General features: G+C 36.8%; 1 protein-coding gene across 1 annotated transcript in view; it reads right to left on the minus strand.

The window, feature by feature from the left end:
• Window positions 1-27,510, minus strand: part of SLC35F4 (solute carrier family 35 member F4) — a 309,305-nt gene that overhangs the window by 24,272 nt on the left and 257,523 nt on the right. The window contains 3 exon segments of the mRNA XM_036736238.1: window positions 1,943-2,135; window positions 5,732-5,857; window positions 17,689-17,908. Coding sequence (XP_036592133.1) covers window positions 1,943-2,135; window positions 5,732-5,857; window positions 17,689-17,908 — 539 coding nt within the window.

Here is a 27,510-nt window from a genome sequence, read left to right on the forward strand (position 1 = left end):
GTAGTACCCTCTCAGAGCTCACTGTCCCAAACCCTACTCACACCATAAGGCAGCTGGCTACCTGTCTCCCAAAGGTCCTAGGAATAATGCTGAGGAATCGGGGACCATTTATCTTATCACTTATGTACCTTTAATACATCACATCCATCAGATGTGTTCCTCTTTGTTTACTAGATAGATTTACTTACCTTTTACTTATGGTGATGGTGTAGTAAGAACAACTGATACAAAATTCCCTCCCTCCCCAAAAGTCTAAGACTTGGCTCACTTCTTGTACATGAAAGGTCATGGGGGAAAAGGCAGGCTTAAGCTTAAAGAATACATGTGGCAAAGGGGTAATTCATAGTTGGATGGAAGTCCTTTACTCTCTTCATGAACTTCTCATGAAGCCCCCCTTTTGGCTTTCTTCTGGGCTCTAAAGTGCCCTTGTAGTCTTAAAGCTGCCTTACCAAAGTGTGTCAAGTTTGTCCTTGGCCACCGCTGTTCCTAAGGCATTGCTACCAGCTCCACTGAGAAGTCTACTAGCTCCATTGAGAAGTCCAAATCTTCTGACCTTTCATAGTTCACAAGGTCATATGCCAGTCAAGAGAATTTCTCTTCCACCCTCCAAAGGATTCCCTCTCAAGGGCTTGACCAGGCTGGTCTGTTATGAGAATGCCAGGCCTCAAACTGGCTTGCTGTTTTATTCAAGTTCTTCATGAGGTACCTGATCGTCTTCAACCAAGCATAAAACATTGCCTGTGTAGCCTCATTTGTTTTTAGTCTATACCTTTGACTGATCAATTCATTCAAAAGAAGTGCCCAGGAATTGTTCATACTTAGTGTACACATGTAATTGATTGACTCCATAACCCCAAAAGTGCTCTGACCTGATAAAGATATCAGAGTGTAAGATGCCTTGATGATTACACTGATTGTGGTTGAGGAGTGTGAGCTACCCGTCTTACACACACAAATAATATAATTATATGCATATAACTACGTAAGCATATAGTTAGCTATATAAAACTATATATATAATATATATTATACATATAACTATGTAAGCATGTAGTTAACTATATAAAACTATAACTAGTTTTACATATAAATAATAGATCCATATACATATAAATATAATATATATAGATGTATCTATATAGATATATAACTATATAGTTGGATATAGATATAGTTTACCCTACATAACTATATATAAAACTATATATTGTGTGTGCATGTGTATACGTATGTATATGCACACACACACACACACACACAAAAACACACATATATTCCCTATTTGAGTTTAAGTTCTTTAGGGGAACAGACTGTCTCATCTTGTCTTCATATAAAACAAATGCATAAGATATATGTGTTGACTGACTTACTGATTAGGGCAGCTCAGTCCCAGGAAAGGAGGTATAAAGCTGAGTGAATTAATTGCCCACAGAGATTTAGAGCTTGGTTTCTGGAGATCTGGTCCAGGTGGGGAGAATCAGGGCACTATGAGGGTGGATGATAGAAAGATTAAGTATTTTAACCATGATTTACACATAAGTTAGTGTGGCAGGTGGGATTTGAATCCAGGTTTCTCTTGTCTCTGAATTTCAGTACTTGTTCTACTATACATGATGCCTTTAAGAAAGCCAGAATTGAAACCTGGACAATTTATCTAATTGTTTCTCCTACTTCTTTTCCAAGAAAGGCTTGGATATGTCGTTAAATTCTCAGATTTTTGTGTCCTGAACATTGGCTAGCAAAACCTATCTCCATGACCTCTCTTTGTAAATTCTGTGACATAACTAGATGAAAAATTCTAGGAAAACTCCATGGTTTTGGCATGGTATCATTTAAATAACTGAACAGATTTAAATAATCATGTTAACTTTTTAAAATGATACTTTTTCAAGGTTGAACACTGAGATACACTGAGTGGTGCTGAAAAATCTTCCCAACTTACCTAGCCATAGCCCTGCCATTCCACAGAGGCAGCCCCAGGGTAGGGCTGAGAAAGATGACCAGTGCTCCACTTTGGTAAAATATAGGACAATTGGCGTGAAGGAGATGAAGATTAAATTAAAGAAACCTAAGGTGGAAAAAAAGTGGGCCGCTTCACCAAAGTTGGCACTTCCAAGAAACATCTTAAATAAAACCTAGAAGGAGAGAAAGCATTGCTCAGTAACCAACTTCACTGTAGTCAAAGTGCTTGCTGGATTGGGAAGCTAACATATACCGACCAATGGGCTCAAATTTCCCAGTTACTGTATGCAGGTCTCTTTTCTCTTTACATTTAAGCCTCTTGAGGACAGGATCCAGCTTCATCTCTCTAGTACCAGGCACAAGTTCTTGCACATAGTAGGTGCCAATGAAATTATATTTGTAAAGCATTTAGTACAATGCCTGGCCCATAATAGGTACCTAATGAATGCTTCTTCCTTTCTCTTCCCTTCCCCCTTCCTTTTAATAAATGTTTGATTAGTTAAATTTCTAAGGCTGATCTAAAATGAAATGTAACATGTGGCACATTATTCATGTAAGGGAGGACATGCTATAGAATATATTGCTTCCATTTTCTATTTGAACAGCTAGGATATTCATTACCATCATGAATTCACCAAAGGTGATTGATATATTGGGTGATCAATAAAATTACACACCAACTCTCAAGCCTAACTTCAATTATAGCTTGAGAGGTCACTGAGCCTTCCCTGGAGCACATGAGATTCACTTCATCCTTGTTTTGACACATATGGAAAACTGTATTTTACACGGGGACCTTGTCATTATGTTGTCAAGAGAGATAATATTGATGCCTTGGTTGTATGTGGCATTTATCTTCTAGAGAGTTCAAGATGCCTTCACAAATATTGTATTTATCTTCAGAATTGGGGTTTTTCTGTGTAATATTAGCCCTGTGAGATAGAAAAAGGGCACCAAGGTCAATCAACTCTTCATTGCCCCCCACCCTCCAGCTGGAATCCTTTAGACTTCTCCCTCACGCCCCTTCACAGGTACTTTCCACTTCCTCCCCCACCCCACTCTCAGCTTCCTTTTGTATACTGTCTCCCATTAGACTATAAGTTCTTTGAGAACAGAGACTGTGTTTATTTTTCATCTTTGTATCCCCAGTGTTTAGCGTAGTATCTGCTGCATAGCAGGCATTTAATAAATGTTTATTGGCTAACTGACTCACTAATAAGTAACTTGCCTGAAGCCTTAGATCAGAATTTAGGGAGATCTAAATCTTACACCTGGTGGTCCTGTCTTCTTAATATCTCTACTTTTCTATATTAATTCTGTAATGATTATCAGTAATGTTCCTGATCTTTTTTTACTTCAATTAGAGGTGGTAGCATGATTTTTTTGTATTAAAAACATATGCTACTGCTTTTTCTTTGTTTGTTTTGGGATGAATCTGTGATTTCATCAAGATAGTGAATGAAACTTACAGTTTTAGATCTGCCTGAATGCAATGAGAGATAAAATGACTTGTTCATGGTCACATGATTAATGGGTATCAGAGGCAGGAACCCAGTCTTTACCAATTCCAAGGTTGGCCCTATATCCACTATGCCATCTCTCTCATGGAACTACTGATATAATTATGATTATGTTACATTTTGTTATATACCATATATAATGTATGTTATATATCAAATTATTATTATTAAAATTATTATCATTATTATATAAAATTTTTCAAAGAATTTTACATATATTTTCTCATTTGATCAGAAGAACAACCTTCCAAAGTAGGTGCCCCATTTCATAAAAGAAGAAACTTGAGGCTGAGATTTGCTCAGGGCTACACAGATGGTCAGTGTCTGAAGAAGGATTAGAATTTAGATCTATAGCCCTATAGTTAACAGTAATTCCACAAGTTTGCTATCAGCTTCACAAAACATTTCATGTACTATTATTACTCTAACAGGCTTTTATGTTTTCTCTAGTGAGACTGTATTAGACTGGCCACATCAAACATCTCAGGGCAGTCCCAGTTGAGGAGAAAGTCAAGGATGAATATTGAGCCAAGAAAAACTCATCAAGCTTTTCAAATGGAATCACTGGACAAAGAAATGTTAATATAGAAATGTGCCCCGAGCTGTGGTATCAGTGAAGAATCAAAAATAGGCAGCTGGAAGTTCCACAAGGAAACTTTTTGTCTTTTTGAGTAATTTTTCAACTAAAATCAAGGGTACAAAAATGGTAAATGCATTTAAGATACAGCCAAAAAGCAAGCTCTTTAAAATAGAGCTTTGGTGAAAACATTTTAGATCTATCCTGTGTGTTTTTGTCTTTACTGCCATGGTCTATTGTGACTTCTTGGCAAAGGATTTCCATTCATGGTAGTGAGAGCCCTGTGCTAAGAATGAGTTATGAGTATATAGTGGACACTATCTTTGTGGATCAGAGAGAGATGTTATGCTTTTGTTTTGTTGCTAATATAAAAGTAAAGATAAAACTAGCAGCAATGGGTTTTTAATTTTATTTTTCAATTATCAAGCATTCATGTTTTCCCTCTCAGCTCTCCCCACAAGAAAGAAGGAAAAAAGAGAGGGAGAGAAATAGAGAGAGAAAGAAACAAATAGAAAGAGGAAGAGTAAGGGAAGAAGGGAGTGATGAGAAAAGAAAGAAGAAAAAGATAAAGAAAAAGGGAGAGAGGAAGGAAGAAAGGTTAAAAAAAGGGAGGGAGGGAGAGAGGAAGGTAGGGAAGGATAAAGAGAGGGAGAAAGAACCCCCATATTACATAAAAATAGTCAAGTAAAACATGTTTCCATGTTGGTCTCATTAAAGAATAAATTTCTTATTCTGCAAATTAATTCATTATTTTTTGTCGTAAGCTGGCAGTATTTTTATCAGACTTCTGGAATCATGGTTGATCATGCATTTGATCAGAGTTCTTAGTCTTTCAAAATTCTCATTTTTATATTATTGATACTGTGGTATAAACTGTTCATCTGATTCTTCTCACTTCATTCTGCATCAATTCACACAAGTCTTTCTACATCTCTAAAATTGTTTTCCTACATTTTTTACAACACAATAGTATTCCATCACATCCACATTCCACAATTTGTTCAGCCATTCCTTGGTTGATGGACATTCCCTTAGTTTCCACATTTTAGTCATTTTTTACATCACACACCTTAATGTGAGTGAATAAAGGAATAGGACTCATATAAATCTCTAGAACCACAGGCACCAATCTATTTCTTTTATAAACATAGCCCTATGTAATTTAATTAAAAGATAATCAAGACTGGGACTTTGAAGATAAAGGTGCCACAATATTTCCTGCTAAAAACACAAAATGGCATAGTAAAACATGATCTCACCTATATGTGTTATAGTGGATAGAAAACTGGGCCCAGAGACAGGAAGTTCTGGGCTGTAGTCCCACTTCAAATATACTATCTGTGTGAGCCTAGGCAGGTCGCTTGACCTCTTAGTGCTCTAAGCAACTCTCTAAAACTGTAAGTTACAGAGAAGGTGCCAACCTGTGTTGGCAGAGAGAGTCTTCTTCTCCAGAGAATTCCAAGAATCAGCAATGTATACCAATGAAATAATATGCCCAGGATCAAAAGAGATAACATTTGTAAAAAGAACTTAGCACAGTGCCTGACATATAGTAGGCACTATGTAAATCCTTATTCTTTTCCACCTTCCCTATTCCTATGTTTTCCTACCCATAACTGTTTTTGTACTTTTTAATTTATTTTACCTTAACAAATGAAGTTCCATCACATACCTTATACAAAGCAGAAGTAGATGCAGATCCAACAGCAAACGCCACTCCTATGATTGAATCAGCATGAAAATTATCTGCATATGCCATCATCACGATGCCCGTGATTGCCATTATTGCAGCAACTATCTGCCAAATGAAAGATGAAAACAGGAAAGTTGGGTACCACTTTGCTTGGCAGCAAGAATGTCACACCCAATTGTCCCTTGGGATTGCATGAAAGTTGCCAAATATCCCCTAAATAACCCTTCCAAATTCCCATATACCAAGGGGTGCTGAAGATTAAAGGAAGAGCCTGTAATAACAAGAATATGTGTATGTTCATGAAAATTCCCAGAATCGGTGTTGTAACTGGGCTTCTTTCTCATCAATGGAGCACACCTTCATTTTATTCTTTTAGCCAAGGTTACCGTAGGTTAACATCAAGTGTGTGCTGGGGCCAGTTCTAAATGGCTTATGGGAGTCCACTATTAAATTTTCAGTTACAACTCAGAAATCACAATGCTACAAATCAGGGCTTGGGTTATTGTTTTGCCTACTCTTTAGACTTAAGAAAGTCTTAATAATGCAGACTTAACTTAAAAGCATGTATTTGTTTTTACATATTTTTTACATATTAAAATTTTTTACATATTAAAATTTTAGCAGTATACTGCTTCTCTATAGACATGTCTATAGAGGTGTAGTGGAAGGCTCAGGGAATCAAGTCATCACTAGACTGGAGGTCTAGAGACTTAAGGATAATAAGACTAATAATTATTATGATAACTATAATCTATATAGCACCTTAAAGTTTGCAGAATATTTTACATCCATTATTCCATCTGAGCTTCATAACTCCGCCGGCTAATATCCACTTTTAGAGAAATGGCTTCAAAAACCAATTACCTCCCGCCTATCTTCATCCATGGGAAATCATTTGACCTTAATCAACTCAACTTATAGTAAGTTTATTGATACTCTTTCCGGACATACCAACCTAGAAAGACTTAAAACAATGAAATTCCTGAACTAATTTTGTGTATTTGTGCAGTCTGAGAAAGCTTCTATGCTAATTGATGGGTTTTTTTCTACTTGAGTTCTGAGTATTGCCTTATAAATCATCTATTCTTGTGAATAATATTGCCATAAACATAATCCCCACACTCCTGACTGGATTTTACTGAGAATTATAACAGATGTAGTCCTATGTCTATACTCGCATGAGGCTGATGCAGACGAATATATCTTTGTTAAAGACCACAAAGAGCAAGCATAGGTTTGGTCTTACAGCAGACTCGTGCTAAGCACCCTATATGAAGAACAGGGAAAACACTTGGCAAAGGCACAGAATAAGAGCCAACTTGTCAGAAATGAAAAACTGTCTCCAAAAGATATTACCTGAAGAATTCTTAGATATGAGGCATTTCTCACTCTGACTGAATGTCATGTACCCTTAAGCCACCAGACTTGTGTTCTTTACTAGAGTTCAAACTATAGGGAATAGAATTTAATGCACACACTATGAGATGTCAAGGAAAATTTCCAAAAAAAGTAATAGGCTCATAAATAAAGATGGCTAGGGGGTTACCTAGAAGTAGTAAATATGGAAAACCTGAAAGAATTATCCTCTCTTTTGATTTGGGGATTTTTAGCTCGGATAGGAATTTTAATAGATAATCAGGGACAGTCATTTTCAAGATCATATGAAGAGGCATCAAATAATGCCCCTCTTAAGTTGTGGGTTAGTATCACCTTAAAAACACGGCAAATTAGCTAAGCAGTTGTATGCGCATTTGTTTTGTTGAATTCCTTTCACAGAAGGTGGTCAGAGAAAAAATTTAAATCAATATCATTTTCTCCTGATCCCTGCCACCCATATTTATTTTGATCAGATGGATGGATGATTATTTCTGAAATGGATTTAATTAATCATGGCATTGATTCTTTGTGATTTTTAAAAACACAACCATGATATTTCATATCAAGATCCTTAAAATGTTTCTATAGCTACTTTCTAGGTGCCATGGGCAACAAGGGCAAATAAAGTGAGAAGTATATTTTATACATAATGTCTATTCACTATAACATGACATGGCATTTCTTACTTGGGGATTAACTGTTCATTAGTTAATATGAATATATGTATGACAATTCTATTTTGAGTTTTCTAATGACATGAATTGAAAATTAGCGAAATCCTATCAGTTTTATGGCAATTTAAAATGAAAACTATGATGATCTCCTTGAAGATCTCCATTACAATCATAGTTCATGTGCCCATGAAAACATGGGATTGGGCTATTTAAGTTGAATATCAAGTGTCTTGATTGCCTTAGTAGAGGATAGTACTTTTACTTCAGAGAGCACAAGAGTGCTGTAAACTGAGTTCCGAAAAAAAAGAACATTGTGAGAAGTTTTTTCCTTAACTTCATGCGTAGTGATTTATAAGCCATACGGAGTCACATAGGAAGAAGACAAACCAAGACATTTTATCACATTTTCATTCAATTCATAGAGGTATCTGGGAGACCTGTTTCTACATGACCAGATTCTAATCCAAAGTAATTTTTGATGAATTCTCTTGCAAACCAGATTGCAAGGGGAGTATAGATAATTTGGACAATTTGAGAAAATATGAGATATAAATCTTTAATGATCTCAATCAGTAATTCAAACTACCCAAAATGCATTAACTAATTGCACAGCATAGATTTGTCTTATCAGTGCAGACTGTAAAACACACAATTAAAATTCCCAGAGAATGACCTCATCATGGGATCTAGATTTCATGAATTTTTAGAGTCCAATTATTTATCCCAAAGGAAGGTAAATTGGTTCTGATTGGGGATGGTGGGAAAACATAGGGCTGTCTCTTTCAGATTCACACCATTTAGATTTTGTATATATGAGGCTCTTAACTTGAATGTTATGGACGAAATCTATACACCATTAATAGAAATAACAGTAGTTAGCAATTATCTCTATAGAATTTGAATCAATATATGAGATATATATATAAATTGATGTGATATATAAATATAATAGAAATGTACAATTGAATTAACCCTGGGAAGGTAGGTGTTATGGTTACCCTCATCTTAATGATGAAAAAAATGAGGCAGACAGAAGTTAAATGGCTTATCCAGAATCACACAGCTAGTGAGTGTCTGAGGCTGAATCTAAATTCAGGTCTTCTTAACTTCAGGTTATTCTTTAGGGTTTCCATAAATTAATGCACATTTTTTCTGGAGGATCTCTAAAAATTCAATTGCTTGGGTTTTAAATTAGGTCAGTCAGTTCTAACTTGTATACAATCATGGGTATGAAAAAATAGCAAAACAAGATGAAAAATAAACAAGAGGGAGAGACCCTCAAAAGGGACTATATTAAAATGGAGGAATCCTCAGTGAAAATATTTTATGATCACAAAATTACCAATTGCATTTTTTAGCCTTTCAAAATGTATTGGGGCTATCATGTCAAGAAGGCCACAACATGCCCTGATTGATACAATACTGTCCAACGAGAAAAGATTCATCTTATTCTCTCTACGGTATAATTCTATTGCATTTTTTTCATGTGTCATCATTACTGCTTTTCCCCAGCTTCAGTTCTTGGAATAGATCCTTGAGATCCACCCTCATTGTGTGGTGACCTCAGAATAATAATAAAATCAGCAGCATTATCAATATTTGTTTTCTTTGAAAAAATAATCTTATCTTTGAAACAGTACATTCAGGTGGGCTGTCCCTGATTTTCCCTAATAGGCTGGTGCCCTTTCTCCACACTACACTCTCAGAGAAAGCTGCGGTAGAATCTTAAAATCTGAATGAATGATCAAGTCTAGTTTTTGCTCTGTGTTTAATGTTGCTTCTTGAAGCTTAATGGGACAGTAAAATGAAAGGAAAGAAATGCTCTTCTTTTACTTTCTTGTGGAGGCAGAGATTAACCAAGGGCAATGGAGAGCAGAGAAAACATTAAGAACCACAAATATATAGTTTCTATTAATAAAAAAATTGTCAAAGATTAAAAAGTGTTTGGTGTCTTGTCCTCTTTGTGAAAAACTTTTCAAGTATCCAAAGTCATACAGGGTCATTAAGCTTCACTAGACACTAGAGCTAAGAGTCCATGGAAGTCATGAAGGACTTCAGACCTACAGAAGTTTAAAGAAACAGTTGGGTGTATAAGAAATGAAAGAAGTAGGGCTATTATCATAAGGACCTTTAGACATAATGCCAACTCTGAGCTACAGACAATGAAAATCACATTACTCCTCCCCTTAGTATTCATGTAGGTGAAATCAAATTAAATGGACTTCTCAGGTATCTTTGAAGAAGATTTCATGAAAGATTGATGTAGGGAGAGGAAAGTTATATAATTACCCACTTTACCTCAATAATAGAGAAGAGGGAATGAGTAGGCTGATTATATCTATATGGAATTCAGATTTTTTTTTTCTCCTCCACCGGAAGCTCTCCTAAAGTACCTTCTGGCACTACCTGAATAGGGTTCCCCAAAGAGTATAGAGCACTTGCCCTAATTTACTGTATCTAGAAAGAATCCTAGAAAATATCAAACTCTGTCCCACGCATGCTGTTCATTGCTTGATTGTTTCAGTCCCTGGAATACCACAAAGTCTCCTCAGTGAAATCTATCACTATTCAAAAGAGATCGATTTAAGCATACTTGCTGGAAAACTAAGGAGATGAGAAATGTATATTTTTTAATTATGATATGCAACTGGGCAGGCAGCCCACTGAGTCTGTCAATACACTTGAAAGGGGACTGCTGTGCTCAGGGTTGGGTGGGAATAAGAAATTAGCATCTATGTGGTAAAATGAATAGAGCAATGGACCTAGAGTAAAGACTTGAATTGAAATCTGGCCTCAGACACTTACTAGCTCTGTGATCTTGGGCAAGTCATTTAACTACTACCTGCCTTAGTTTCCTCGTCTATAAAATGGAGAGGATAATAGTCCCTATCCCACAGAGTTATTGCAAGAATAGAATGGAATAATATTTGTAAACACTTTGCAAACCTTAAAGTGCTATGTAAATGCTAGCCATTATTATTAGCTGGGAAGCAGCACTGTGTTTTCTATGATTCTAAGGGCCTCGATGCTACTGCAGGAGTGTAGCGTGGGTGTTTCTGGGGACAGAGGCATGATCAAGGTGTGGACTCTGCTACTTCTTAGCTTCTTCAGTCTTTTTGCCCTTCGGGGACCTCTCTCTGAAGAGAGTCTGGAACAGCTTTTCTTTTCTCTTGAGGATGGAAGCCAAAAGACCAAGATCTTGTTTCTTTCAAGCTCTCATTACCTCTGACTCTTACAAATGCCAACAGGCATTTGAAACAATGGGTAGGCACTCTCCACCAATGAAGAGGGTCTCATGCGAATGGGCTTTGAGTCACAAGTTATATACTACAAAAGACCATCATAAATACTATTATCTTAGTCATAAACTATAGCTTCAAATCACAAAACACAAAGATCTTAGAAATAGGAAAATTACAGGCCAGTATGAAGGCCTGTGATGCACATAGGCAGGTTTTAGCATATTATCCATGATGACTGCTACACAAGAAGTTACAAAAATGACATCATCAAAGATATGTATGATTAGAAAAAGGGGTGTGCCAGTTGTGTAGTGAGGATTAGAGGTGATAGTTGTGGTAGTTCTATGTTAAATGACACCCTCAAGATAGATAAGTAGAAAATAAATTTTCAAGTTCTTCAGCATGTTGTTGGTCTTCTATGAAGTATCAAAAAAGGATGTGGACACGAATCAGATGGGATGGGAAGATGTGGCAGGATTCCAGTCTGCAGGGGTAATAGTAGTGATGGGGTACAGGCTCTGGAAACACCTTTGAACTCTCCTTGAATCTTCCCACTTGGTCAGGTGTTTGCCTGTGGCCATAATCCCCTCAACTGGCCTTCCATTATTCTCCGTTACCCTTAACCTAGTCCAGGCCCTCATTGTCTATTACCCCGGATTGCCTCCAGCTACTGCCCACCCTTGATTCTATCTAAGCCCCATTCTCTTGATTCCTCAACTCCAGCCTCTAGTCACCCCAGCCTACTGGCCACTCCCATCAAGAGCCTCCCTACTCCCCTCCTCCAATCACCCCAGACTACTTGGCCCATCCGAGATCCCGCCCACAGTCTTTCTGTATATAGGATCCAACTTGTTTCTATGAAAGTGCTCAGATTCAATCTGGCCCACTTGCATTAGTGATATAAATGCTCAGATTCCTTAAGAGTCTGGCCAATATGGTGGATTTTTAATAAACTTTGTTTTTCTTTGGCTGAAAGAAGGCTTGGGTCGAATTCATTTGGGCAGGATCCAAGTATTGCTATTTCAGAGTCCGAGCACCCCTAAACCTCAACAGTATCACCCACATTAATGATATTACATGTCTAACCAACTATCCAAGTAAAAATGAACAAGGAAAGAGAAAATTATTCCAAGTCTCCAGTTGGAATTGAAAGATAAATAGCTTAAGTAAATGAAAATACTTTTTTTTTTTTAATCCTCCTTGCAGTCACTCTGGAAACCTATGTATTAGTCCATTGAGAGAAAGGAAAATCATGAAAAGATAGGTTAAGCTGGAATACTCAAGGAAGTCTCTGAGTTCCTCCATACCTCACCTAAAGCCAATACCAAATAACTGCATTGTGTATAATGATCATTGGACCCTTAGGTGACTGAAAAATGTATGCATGCTGAACTGGAAATATACATATTTATATCCTAACATTCTTTAAGATAGTTGGTATTTATTGAATTATTAGAGGCCGTAGGAGTACAATAGATAGAAAGCTGGACCTGAAGTCAGGAGGATTTGGGTTTGATTTTGACCTCAGATACATATTTAACCTCTGTCTCATTTTCATAATTTGTAAAATATGGATGATAATAATAGACCCTCCCAGAGGATCAAATGAGATAATGTTTGTAAATTCCTTTGTAAACCCTAAAGCCCTATGTAAATGCCAGCTATTACTACTACTACTGCCACCACCACCACTATTACTACCACCACTACTACTACCACTACTATTACTACTACTACTACCGCCACTATTACTACCACTACTACTATTGCTACTGCTGCTACTACTACTACTATTAGCTATATATATTTATGTCCCCATGTGGAAAAAGGAGATGTTTTGAATGCCAGCAGGAAAATTTTCCTCAATAGTAAAGGGCTTAAGAAGAGGCATTGGATCTCCAAAAAAGATTTTGATTTTTACATTTTAAACCTAGTTTCCAACAAAGTGGAACTGGCAGCGGAATATGAGAAAGAAGCCGATTCATCTCAGAGATCAGTATTTTATTAAACTATAACCTCTGGTCACTATGAATTTCAAAAATTCCAGTTAAAGTATATAGTGCATTTGACACATAACAAGTTCTTAAGAAATGTTTGTCAAATTTGAATTTCCATGAAGCTTGCTAATTTTCATGGAACTTTTAAAATGAGCTACAATTGCTATTTAAAAACACTTTGAACATGAAAAATATTCCTGATATGGTAAAAGTGACTTATTTTTGACAACAAAACACAAAATGTGTCACACTTTATTTTTCTCTGAGTTACTGAGTTTATATTTCGTAGTTCATGTCAAACTAGTCACTATGCATTTTATTTATTGTGAGCATTGATTTCTGGCAAATTGCATTACTATATGAAATTCATGCTTACCACTACTATCACAGCAGACACCCCCAGCTCTGCCCATGAGTCTGTTTTGGCATTAAAAATATGCAGGTTGGCCTGACCATCTTCTTTGACCCCTTTAGAATGAAGCAAATGAGGATAATGGCTAGCCATCTGTTTCTCAACAACTGGAGCTGTAGTTTGAACCAAAAATACACTTTCCAGCCAAATGTCTGAAGGCAAATCCAGTAGCTGGAAGAAAGCAGTCTAACTGGATATATTCTGGAGGAACTATGCTTTGAAATTATTTATAGATGTAGGAGACAAGTAATAGATGTATTTATGTTATTAGTACTGTATTTCTCCTTTAATTTCTCAAATGACCTAATTATACATGTTCTCAGGAGATCTCCAGAGGAAAAGAAATGCTGATGCTGTCAAAAGACAAAATGCTGAACGTGTTTTGAAACTTCTCATGGCCTGATTATGAGCATCATTAAAATTTCACTTTGACATTTTTCTGGAATATGACACTATTTAATATTCACAGTAAGAAATGAAGCAATTTCTGATGGATAAAGAGGGAAACATCTGACTTCTATCAGCAGATCAGTCATTGATTTTCAATACATTGCTATCTCACAACCAAGTCCTAGAGAGGTTAAGTGACTTGGCCAAAATCACACAAGCTAGAAAGTAGAAAAGTTGAGGTTCACACTCATAGCCCCTGACATCATTCATTACTGTATACCACACTGCTTAAATGTATGTATGATTATTTTGTCTGGAGTATCTTAAATAAACATGACCTTTTTTAATGCAATGCAGAAGCATCATACTTAGAATTGAAAAAAATCTCCACTGTGGCACAGCTATTTTTTCCTGGGAAATCTAAGGGTTTATATTCTGGAATATAAATCATCCCTTTAACCATGCTGGGAATACTCCAAAGCTCCTTATGCCTCTCCTACTCCCTTTCCATTTTCTATAGTAAGGAAGCAAAGATTCTATTATGTCTACATGGGGCCAGCTTGCCATTGGTCAAGATTCATTGGTGCTAGAGGCAGCCAGAATCTCTTTTCCAACTGAGTATACAAATGACTTCAGCCTGATTCTATTTGGGTCTTAATTCTAAGATTAGCTACTAGAAAACCTCTTACTATGACTTTTTCCTAGTGGCTATTATTAATTGAGTCACATGATTGTTCTCTGTAATTAATGCTTTTCTATAAAGAAAATTTGCCATTTATTTAGTATCATCCGTAAAGACTGATCAAGATTTCTAGCCTGGAAAAGAGAATATTTCAAATGGACATGATTGTAGGAATATAAAGTTAGAGATGGAAGGGACTTTCAAGTTCACCTAGCCCCACCTTCCCTCTCCTGTTTTACTTATTTAAGAAAACTGAGGTCCAAAGAGGTTAAATGACTTGGCTAAGATCAGTCAGTCAAAGTCAGGATTCAATCGCAGATACTAAACTCCAAATACAAGACCTTTTCCACAGCTTCTTATTTTAATATTTATATCTCAAAATAGATAATATTTGTAAAGCACTTAATGCAGTACTTGGCCCATAAGCATTATATAAATACTATTTTTTTTCTTTCCATTTGAAGGGTTGTCATGTGGAAAAGAGATTAATAATAATAGCTAACATTTTATAGCACCTACTATGTGCCAAGCACTGGGCTAAGCGCTTTATAATTACTATCTTATTAGATCCCCAAAACAACCCTGGGAGATAAGTGACATTATTATCCCCATTTTTTCAGATGAGGAAACTCAGGCAAACATGTTAAGTGACCCATCCAGGGTCACACAGCTAATATCTGAGGCTGGACTTGAACTTGGGTCATCGTGATTCCATGTCCAGAGCTATATGCACTGAGCCACCTAACTGCCCCAGATTAGATTCATTGTGTTTGGTCTCCAGAAGAAAGAACTAGGAAAAAGGGGTAGGAGTTGCAAAGAAGCAGATTTAGCAATGATATAAGATAAAAATTCTATAATAAATTAATTAACAAGCAAAATACTGAGCTATAATACAGAGGAGCAGAAGGCCTGTACTTTGCCCTCCACTACTGCCATGAGTTATTTGGATGGTACAAAGGTAGCATGAAAGGGGGTTACTATCTAGCAATTATAAGTTTGTTCCCTTACAGAAAGAACCTAATTCTTTAGGGTAATAACACAAGACAGGAGGCCTACATGGCTTAGCAGCTAGGTTGCGCAATGTATAGAGTGCCAGGCCTGAAGTCAGGAAGATTCATCTTCATGAATTCAAATCTGGTCTCAGACACTTACTAGCTGTGTGATCCTGGGCAAGTCACTTAACCCTGTTTGCCTCAGTTTCCTCATCTGTAAAATGAGGTGGAGAAGGAAATGGCAATTCACTCTGGAACCTTGGCCAGGAAAACCTCAAATGGGGTCATGGACACAACCAAAATGACTGAACAACTGCATGGTTCTCTGCAATGGAGAAACTCCCTACAATGTTGTTGCTTCAGCAACTCCAAGTTCATTTCCCTGCCAAGGGGAATTAATATCCTTTAGATAGTACTGTAGGGCAGGAAGCTTACATAGAGAAAAGGTAGAACTCATCATAAAAGAGAGTAGAATTGAATTTACTGTGCATGAGCTATGAGGATTCCTCTATGTGTTTCATGAATTTTCTATAGAGTAAAACAAAAGTTGTCCTGTACGTGATATATATTATCACCTGAAGTACTTACATGGAGAGTGGGGAGCCTCTTACAGCAACAGAGAATTCTATTCTAATATTCCTGAGGAAACTCTGAGTGGTAGCAAAATGATCCAAAGATTTTGGGGGACAGTCCCCAAGACCAGTCTTGTGTAGACCCAGAGTTTGCAGTGAAGGGCCACGTGTTATATACCCAATTGATTAATTACCCAGTTAAAAAGAAGCACTTAGTATGAAGAGTTATGATCTCTTCCAAATAACTGACATCTATAGTGTGCTCATATCGTATCTCCATTAGCTGGAGGCAGGGAGAATAAGGGGAGCACGGATTCTATAGGAATAGCCAACCTGAGCTAATCACAAAAATCACAATGTGCGCTGAATCCAATCTCTGTCTCTCCTTGCCACAAACTCCATGTGATTTTATTTAACAGGACCGTGCTCCTTTCCTGTCCCTCTGAACAAACTTCATTTTCTAAATGTATACTGTTCTTTATTTTTATTACTTTGGCAACACTATAAGTCTGTATGCTCACCAGGCTGAGAGAAACTTAAACAAAATTTGAGTGGCATCCTGGCTCCTGGAGTTTCCAAAAAATGTCGGCATTCAAGCAATGCATTTGCAGCCCTAACACCAAAGGTCAGTAAACTTTACCGAGTTAACTTTTTTTAATTCACAAAATAACTTCCAAAAAAAGTCACCACTGAAAGAGTTAGTGAAGGTTTTATAAGTTTAATTAAGGGTTTATTTTTTAAGTATAAGTTGTTTCTTTTTAGTTTCATTTTCAATATTACTTACTCTGGAAATATAACAACTTTTAATATCCACATGTTCTTACCACTAACCTTAATTACTATTATGTAATCTTATCTGCTTATACTAATATTAATTAAAGAAAGCCATTTCCAGGTGTATAGGTAGAAGAATTGTTCTGTGATATATGGCTTCAAAAAAGCTAAAGGAATCTTAAGTATGGCTAATTCTGGGTTTACATAGCTCTTTTAAAGTGAAAATGGAAAGTTAGATGGATCCATGAAAAACAATATTTTTTAAAAAGGACTATTTGTTTATCTGTTTGGGATATTAGAGGGTGGTTGATTTGGAAGTAGATATCAAAATATTTTTAAGGAGATAGGGAGGAAAGGAGGAAAAGAGGTTTATTGAAATCACACAACGAACTTCTCAGTGTAAACTGTACATCATGTTCGCCTCACTTCATATTGTAAAGGCTGGGATCCCTAACACATCTTCAGATACAGATTTTGTATTCTGAAAAAAATATAAGCCAGAACAAGAGGGAGAGAGATATAATGGAAAGGGCACTGGTTTTGGAGACAATGGCCCTGGATTCAAACCCTCCTCTGTGACTTGTTAACTGTATGATTCAATGCGATTCAATAAACATTTAGCAAGTACCTACTATGTGCCAGGCACTATGCCAAGCAAGAGAAGTCATTTGGCCAATCTGAACCTCAATTCTTCATCTTTAAAATGAAGTAGTTAAGACTAAGTAGCCTTTAATAACCCTTTGGGCCCTAAACCTGTGATCTTATGATATTATAGATTTATAATTAAGAAAAGTAGCATATTTGAAAATCACATATATCATTACCCTTACTCCCATGAACCTGTCTTTCAGCACAATCCAAGAAAGTAAGAAGACAAATGCTTTGTTACAACAGAACAGGGCAGAGACATCTGTGGCTGTCAGTTTCTTTAAAGCCAGTAAATACAGGTAATTAGTCAAAGTCCATAGGATAGAAAAGGGAGCAGTCCTTTTAAGAAAGAGCTTCAACGTCAAACCGTCTTCACCAAAAATCCGACTGCATTCCCTAGGAGAGAAAAGAGGTTAATACTCAAATAGAGTTTGCCTTCATGTTTCCTTGAGAATGGAATCACAAAATAGCATTCATGACAGAATCTCCTGGGGGGAAAACACACGCATGCACAAATAGTCATTTATCTTGGAAACAGGTTGTACCCAATTCTCCACCTGCAGGTCACAGATAGTTCAGAGGTTTTCATGATAAAAAGAGCATTAGGTCTCTTAAGGTACAGAACCAGCATTGCCTATTTCTGGATATGCTTCTGAAATCAGAGGTGCAGCCATTCAACATTCAATATGACAGCTTCCTGTGACATAAAAAAGCAGGACAGAAAATGGTGGAAACTGGTAGTTTCTTAGTTTTTTGGCAATGGGAGGACTGAAGGAAGCTTTTTTATGCTCAATGAATAGTATCAAGGGGAAATCTGAACAGAATCTTGATTTGTGTGGGTCATTTAATGCACACTTAGGTTGCAGATACAAGAAATAATTGATGTCCAAACCATCATCACTGTCAATACCACACACAAAGAAGAGGTTTTATAACCACAGGTCACTGTAGCTTTTCTTCATGCAAATGGGGTGCAGAGGGGGAATGTGGGTATGGGTGTGCCATTAGAGCTAAGACAACTTTTCTCGGTAGAAAAGTAGTGTTAAAGTTTAAATATCCTATTTATTTTAGACATATATCATCATAGAAAGAGACAAATTAGAAAACACGAATCGTTCAATTTCTGGGAGTCAACCAGAATCCTGGATATCACTATGGATATTTTGGATCAATGAATGAATTTTGTTGTATTTTTAAAAAAAACATTTAATTTAATTTAATGGTGTTTGCCTGATTTCTGATTGACTTAATACCTGAAGTGAAATTTTACTAGGCTTGTTAGCCAATTCATTTAAAAATGGTAAAACTGATGCACGCATAAATACAGCTACTATAAACTGAAAGTCAAGTTATAATTAAGAAAACTTTGCTGAAAACATTGAGCACTTCAAACGTCCAGATTCAGAAATATTCAAAATAAGATTATTTTCACATGGCCCTCACTGCTTACTCTGGCAATTGCTTCAGAAGGAAGTTGTATATATGAACTGACTTACCTCAAGGGGAAATTATAAGGAATCACTAAATAATTCATGCACCGTGTTTTTAGACAAAAGGATGTCCATTAACATAAAGTGAAGTCCATTTGAAAGCCACATTGCATTGAAATATAAAATTTCATTGTAAAAATTTCTTGTCATCCCTCTATCCTCATACTCACAGTGAGCCATTGGGGGAAGATTAAATTTGGATGTAGAAATTTGTCAGATTTCATTTTCTTTGGAAGGTTACCAAACAAGAAGCATATTCTTAGAACCAAACTATGGTTCCCAAAGGAAATTTTGACTTAAGAAGAAAACTTCAATGCAGAAATTGGTCAAATCCAAAGGCTAAGAAAGACTTAGTTTTCTAAATAGAAACACATACATAGCATATATACTTACACAGAGGGAAAATTGATAATTTCCCTAGAACTTAACAGTCTCAACCAAGAATTTGAATCAGAGCTCACAAACAGAAAAGCTTTGATAAAGCTTTAGGAACTTTTCTTATGCTTTTAGTCACACATAAAAAGTCAATTGTTTTGTTATCTTCCACAATTTGTTATCTTTGTAATAGCTGCAGGGTCAGCCTAACTCCTAGAGTCACACAGAAGATCACTTAAGAACTATCCCAAGTCTGCTTTTATTTTTAAAAATTCTTTTCTTTCACCAAATAGAGGAAAATACTAAAGGTCTTGGGATGGGCAATGATAGCCCATTCTCATACCCAACCTGCTATTCTGTCTATGTTGACAAGAAAAGCAGTGTGGGGGTCCTTTGTTAGAATATTAGTATGTGTGAACCTGCTCTTCCTTCAGAGTTTCAACAAAGGAAAAGAAGGACTTGTATCTTAAAGGAGAGATCCCCCAATGTCAGCCAGCTACGAGAAGGTAGAAGAGAGACTGGGTTATTTGTTGACTAAGGTAATATTATTCAGCAGCTTTCCCTTTCCTTTATTTTTCTTCTTTCTCTTAATCATTGTTCTTGCAGGTCTAAAAAAGCTATAGCAATTTGAGATCTTTTTTTTCTCTTTTTAAATTTAATTTATTTAATATATTTAGTTTTCAGCATTGATTTTCAGAAGAGTTTGAATTACAAATTTTCTCCCCATTTCTACCCTGCCCCCACTCCAAGATGGCATATATTCTGGTTGCCCCGTTCCCCAGTCAGCCCTCCCATCTGTCACCCCACTCCCCTCCCCTCCCCCTTTCCCTTCCTTTCTTGTAGGGCAAGATAAATTTCTATGCCCCATGGCCTGTGTATCTTATTTCCCATTTGCATGCAAAAACCTTTGTTTGTTTTTGAACATCTGTTTTTAAAACTTTGAGTTCCAAATTCTCTCCCCTCTTCCCTCCCCACCCACCCTCCCTAAGAAGGCAAGCAATTCAACATAGGCCACATGTGTATCATTATGTAAAACCCTTCCACAATACTCATGTTGTGAAAGATTAACTATGTTTTGCTCCTTCCTAACCTATCCCCCTTTATTGAATTTTCTCCCTTGACTCTGTCCCTTTTCGAAAGTGTTTGTTTTTGATTACCTCCTCCCCCTGTCTACCCCCCCTTCTATCATCCCCCCTTTTTTATCTTCTTCCTCCTTCTTTCCTGTGGGGTAAGATACCCAATTGAGTGTGTATGGTATTCCCTCCTCAGGTCAAATCTGAGGAGAGCAAGATTTACTCATTTCTCCTCACCTGCCCCCTCTTCCCTTCCTAGACAACCACTTTTTCTTGCCACTTTTATGCGAGGTAATTTACTCCATTCTATCTCTCCCTTTCTCCCTCTCTCAATATATTCCTCTCTTATCCCTTAATATGTTTTTATTTTTTTAGATATCATCCCTTCATATTCAACTCACCCTGTGCCCTCTGTATGTATGTATAAGTATATATATATATATATATATATATATACACACACACACACCTACATATATACATACATAGACACACACATATGTATATATATATGTATACACATATAAATATATGCATATTCCTTTCAGCTACTATGATATTGAGGTCTTATGAATCATACATATCATCTTTCTATGTAGGAATGTAACCAAAACAGTTCAACTTTAGTAAGTCCCTTATGATTTCTCTTTCTTGTTTACCTTTTCATGCTTCTCTTGATTCTTGTGTTTGAAAGTCAAATTTTCTATTCAGCTCTGGTCTTTTCACTGAGAAAGCTTGAAAGTCCTCTATTTTATTGAAAATCCATGTTTTGCCTTGGAGCATGATACTCAGTTTTGCTGGGTAGGTGATTCTTGGTTTTAATCCTAGCTCCATTGACCTCCGGAATATCGTATTCCAAGCCCTGTGGTCCCTTGATGTGGAAGCTGCCAGATCCTGTGTTATCCTGATTGTTTTTCCACAATATTCAAATTGTTTCTTTCTGGCTGCTTGCAGTATTTTCTCCTTGACCTGGGAGCTCTGGAATTTGGTGACAATGTTCCTGGGAGTTTTCTTTTTGGGATCTATTTGAGGAGGAGATCTGTGGATTCTTTCAATTTCTATTTTACCCTGTGGCTCTAGAATATCAGGGCAGTTCTCCTTGATAATTTCTTGAAAGATGATATCTAGGCTCTTTTTTGATCATGGCTTTCAGATAGTCCAATAATTTTTAAATTATCTCTCCTGGATCTATTTTCTAGGTCAGTGGTTTTTCCAATGAGATATTTCACATTGTCTTCCATTTTTTCATTTCTTCGGTTCTGTTTTATAATATCTTGATTTCTCATAAAGTCACTAGCTTCCACTTGCTCCAATATCATTTTTAAGGTAGTATTTTCTTCAGTGGTCTTTTGGACCTCCTTTTCCATTTGGCTAATTCTGCCTTTCAAGGCATTCTTCTCCTCATTGGCTTTTTGGAGTTCTTTTGCCATTTGAATTAGTCTATTTTTTAAAGTGTTGTTTTCTTCCATTTTTTTTTCAGCATTTTTTTGGGTCTCCTTTAGCAAGTCATTGACTTGTTTTTCATGGTTTTCTTGCATCATTCTCATTTCTCATCCCAATTTTTCCTCTACTTCTCTAACTTGCTTTTCCAAATCCTTTTTGACCTCTTCCATGGCCTGAGACCAGTTCATGTTTTTTCTTGGAGGCTTTTGGTGTAGGCTCTTTGATTTTGTTGACTTCTTCAGCCTGTATGTTTTGGTCTTCTTTGTCACCAAAGAAAGATTCCAAAGTCTGAGAGTGAATTTGAGTGCGTTTTCGCTGCCTGGCCATGTTCCCAGCCAACTTTCTTGAGCCTTGAGTTTTTCATCAGGGTATGACTGCTTGTAGAGCAAAGAGTACTTTGTTCCAAGCTTGAGGGGATGTGCTGTTGATTTCAGAGCTATTTCTATACAGCCAGCTCTGCCACACCAGCACTCCTCCTTCCTCAAGAACCACCAACACAGATGTGATGCAAATCTTAAGCAGGATCTGCACTCCTGCTCTGATCTGCCACTTAATTCCTCCCACCACGTGGGCCTGGGGCCAGAAGTAACTACAGCTGTAGTTCTGTAGCTGTACCTCCCCCGATGCCCCTGGGGTGGTGGCCAAATCGCGAACTCTGTCTCCCGAAGCTTTTCCCACTAACCTTCTCTGTTGTCTTTGGTGTTTATGGGTTGAGAAGTCTGATAACTGCCACAGCTCACTGATTCAGGGTGCTAGGACCTGTTCCACCCAGCTCCCTGTCTGATTGGTCCTGCCACCGCCCATGCTGAGCTCCGCTCCCCTCCGCTCTGTGCACGATAGACTTCATCCAGCGACCATCCAGGCTGTCCTGGGCTGGATCCCTGCTTCCCTCTGCTATTTTGTGGGTTCCGCAGCTCTAGAATTTGTTCAGAGCCATTTTTTATAGGTTTTTGGAGGGACATGGTGGGGAGCTCATGCAAGTCCCTGCTTTCCAGCTACCATCTTGGCTCCACCCCCCTGCAATTTGAGATCTTAAAGCCCTATAAAATACATTTCATAAATTAAATGGCCTTTTTTTTAAAAAAAGATTCAAATAAAACAGACCATTCTTTGGAAATTAGCATTAGAATATCTAGCCAAGATGTGTATATACATAAGAAAAGAAAGTTGGAATATGCCAAAGAAGGTAGGCATGCATGAAACAGTTGTCTCATGAATCCAGATAATCTGCCATTACCATTCTTAATAGCTCCAAAATTTCTTTAACATTTTTCCTTAAAATTGTCAATATGAAGTTTTTTGTTTTTGTTTTTTCCTACCATACTGTCAAAATCTCCTGGTGCAACTGAAGTCTCTAGATGTTAACTGAACAACACTGAACAACAAAAATCTAAATGAACCTTAGGTAACCCTTAATTTCATGTTCTTGCCTCAATCTGTGTTTTATGAGATTCTACAAATATCCTGACCCTTTGGCACATGATGTTATATAATTTTCTCTTCTTGTTCACTGATACATATATATATATATATAGATAGATAGATAGATAGATAGATAGATAGATAGATAGATAGATAGATGTTATATATGTTATATATTATATGTCTTATATGTTGTTGTTTAGTTGTTTTCAGTTGTAACTGAGTTTCCATGACCCATTTGGGGTTTTCCTGGCAGAGTTACTGGAACAGTTTGCCATTTTCTTCTCCAGCTCATTTTACAGTTAAGGAAACTGAGGCAAACAGGGTTAAGTGGCTTGTCCAAGGTCACACAGCTAGTAAGTGTCTGAGGCCAGATTTGAACTCAGGAAAATGAGTCTTCCTGACTCTAGGACCATTGCTCCATCTGTTGTGCCACTTTGCTGCCCACTATGTGTGTGTGTGTGTGTGTGTGTGTGTGTATAAATTATATGTAAATATACAGAGTGTGTGTGTTGTCTTTTCCTTGTATTTCCTGTGCTTAGCACAATGTCTGGCCCATAGTAAGTCCTTTTTTTTCCTTTCTTTTTTCAATGTATTTTTTATTTATTTTAAAGATGTTTTTTAAATTTTGAGTTCCCAATTTTCTTCCTCCCTCCTGTGCCTCTCCTACCCACTGAAAAGGAAAATAATATGATATTATACACATGAAATCATGCAAAACATATTTCCATGTTATCCACATTTCAAAAAAATCAAGAAAAATAAGGAAAGTGAGAATATTATATTTCAATTTGCCATCAGAGTTCTTCAGTTCTCTCTTTGGAAGTGGATTGCATTTTTTTCATTATGAATCCTTTGGGATTGTCTTGAATGTTTGTATTCATCAGAGTAGCCAGATCTTTCACAGTTGATCATCATTACAACAATTGCTGTTACTGTGCACAATGAGCTACTGGTTCTTCTCACTTTATTTTGTATTGCTTCATATAGGTCTTGCCACGCTTTTCTGAAACCATTCCACCCTCATCATTTCTTATAGCATGATAGTATTCCATAACAATCATAAGCATTCAGCCATTAGCCAATGGCTGAGCATGTTCTCAATTTCCAATTCTTTGCCAACACAAAAATAGCTGCTTTAAATATTTTTGTACATATATGTACTTTCCCTTTTTCTTTATTCTCCTTGGGACACAGACCTAGTAGTGGTATTGCTGGGTCAAACAATATGCAGTTTCATAGCCCCTTAGGCATAGTTCCAAATTGTTTTCCAGAATGACTGGATCACTTCAAAACTCCACCAAGTTTATTAGCGTCCCTATTTTTCCCCCATCGCCTCCAGCATTTGTGATTTCTGATAGGTGTGAGGTGGTACCTCAGAGCTGTTCCAATTTGCCCTTCTCTAGCCAAGAGTGATTTAGAGCATTTTTTATATGACTATAGATAGTTTTGATTTCTTCTTCTGAAAACTGTTTATACCTTTTGATCATTTATCAATTGAAAAACAACTTATTTTTATAAATTTGACTCAGTTCTATACTCAGCATACTTTTGAGAAATAAGGTCTCTATCAGAGAAATTTGCCATAAATTTTTTCATATTACTTCATTAACTATGGTACCTTTTAGCAAAATGTAGTTTCCCTGATTATCTCTTTTAATCGGGTCTATTTTCGCTTTTGCTTTTTCTGATATCATGATTGCTACCTGTGGGGTCCCAATTGGGGAAAAGCCATAATACAAAGTAAGAAGTGAAAAGCCATTAACTTAAACTGTGAAAGGTGGAAGACTGGACATGGTGACCTGTTAAAAAATCACAACCTAGATTCTGACTTATAACTTAGATACTGTGACTGGTACATGACCATTACGGGACCAGTACCCAAACTTGAGTGGCTAGGCATTTGCCCAACGGCACTGGGTAAACACCTGGATGGCTGGGGGCTGGGTTCAATACTAAGTATAAACTAAAATATTAGCCAAAATATTAGCTAAGAAGAAAACCCAAAATATCCATCAATCCACAGTGAAGCACCCTATGGTTCTTCCTCCCTTTGCCTGATTTCTATAATTACCACAGGTATTTTGAGAGGGTCTTTGGGGGGCTGCTGCCCCGGACTGCTGATTACCTGAACTCTTGGCAGGGATCCATCATAGTGGCCACCAATGTAAGTAACACAATTGTTTAAACTACTACCTATAATCAGTCTGGAGCTCCTTGGCTTCTTATTTTGGTATTTAACTTACCCCATGGTTATGGGGAAGGTACAGGGTTCCCAAGACAGGGGAATTCCAGACCTTACACTACCACTGCCTTTTTCTAGTTTAGCTGAAGCACATCAGATTTTCTTCCCAACCCTTTATTTTAACACTGTGTATGTGCCTTTCTATTTCAAAAGTGTCTCTTGTAAAGAATATATTGTTAGACTCTGGTTTCTGCTATCTGCTTCCATTTTATGGGTGAGCTCATCCCATTCATATTCACAGTTATGATTACTGTGTTTTTTTCCCCACCATCGCATTATTCTCTCCTCTCCTCTCCTCTCTCTCTCTCTCTCTCTCTCTCTCTCTCTCTCTCTCTGTGTGTGTGTGTGTGTGTCCTGTTCCTCCTCAAAATCTATCTTGCTTCTACATCTATTTTGCCTCCCCTAATCTGCTTTTCCTTCATCATTCTCTCCCTTCCTCTTACCCCTTCCCCTCCTATTTCCCTATTGTTATATTTCTATACACAAATGAGTATGTGTATGTGTGTGTATGTAAAGATATACATATATACATATGTATATACATTATATATATATATATATACATATATATATATATATATTCTTCCTTCTTTGAACAACTCTGATGAGGTTGAGGTTCAAGCATTGCCTACCATTTTCCTCTTTATTGTAAAAGTTTTTCCTTATATGCCTTTTTTACATGAGAAAATTTTCCCCATTCTTCCTCTTCTTTCTTCCTTCTCCCTGTGCATCCCTCCTTTTCACCTCTTCATTTTTTTTAGATCATTCCCACATAATCGGCTCACACTGATACCCTCTGTCTATGTAAACTCCTTTTAATTGTCCTAATAATAATAAAGTTCTTAGGAGTTACATGCATCATCTCCTCATATAGGAATGTAAACAGTTTATTGACTCTCTTATGATTACTCTCTCATGGTTACCTTTTTCTGCTTCTCTTGAGTCTTCTGTTTGAATTTCAAATTTTCTATTCAGCTCTGGTCTTTTCATCAGGAATGCTTGTAAGTCCTCTATTTCATTAAATATCTATTTTTCCCCTGAAGGATTAGACTCACTTTTATTGGGTAGGTGATTGTAATTTTAGCTCTTTTGCCTTCTGGAATATTGTATTCCAGTCCTTCCATTCCTTTAATATGGAAGATGCTAAATCTTGTGTGATCCTGGCTCTACATTATTTTAATTGTTTCTTTCTGGCTGCTTGAAGTATTTTCTCCTTGACCTTGGATCTCTAGAATCTGGCTATACCATTCCTTGGAGTTTTCATTTTGGGATCTCTTTTGGGAGGTGATCAGTGGATTTCTTCAATTTCTATTTCACCTTCTGGATCTAAGATAGCACGTTAGTTTTCTTTGATAATTTCTTGAAACATGATGTCTAGGCTCCTTTTTTCATCATGGCTTTCAGGTAGTCCAATAATTCTTAAATTATTCCTCCTTGATCTATTTTCCAGGTCAATTGCTTTTCCAATAAGATATTTCACATTTTCTTCTATTTTTCATTCTTTTGAATTTGTTTTATTGTTTCTTGATCTTTCATGAAGACATTAGCTTCCATTTGCCCAATTCTAATTTTTAAATAATTGTTTTCTTCAATAAATTTTGTGCTTCCTTTTCCATTTGACCTCTTCTGCTTTTTAAGAAGTTCTTTTGTTTAATGAATTTTTGTGCCTCTTTTACTGTTTGGCCAATTCTATTTCTTAAGGTATGATTTTCTTCAGTATTTTTTGTGCCTCTTTTAACAAGCTCTTAATTCTTTTTTTCATGACTTTCTAGCATCACTCTCATTTCTTTTCCCGATTTTTCCTCTACCACTCATCTCTTTCTTCAAAGCTTCCAGGAATTTTTGTTGGACTGGGGTTCAATTAGCATTTTTCTTTGATGCTTTTTTGTAGTTGTTTTCATATTGTTGTCTTCTTCTGAGTTTATGTCTTGGTCTTCCCTGCCACCCTAA

Source organism: Trichosurus vulpecula, chromosome 8, assembly GCF_011100635.1.
Source record: "Trichosurus vulpecula isolate mTriVul1 chromosome 8, mTriVul1.pri, whole genome shotgun sequence".
NCBI classification, from domain to species: Eukaryota; Metazoa; Chordata; class Mammalia; order Diprotodontia; family Phalangeridae; genus Trichosurus; species Trichosurus vulpecula.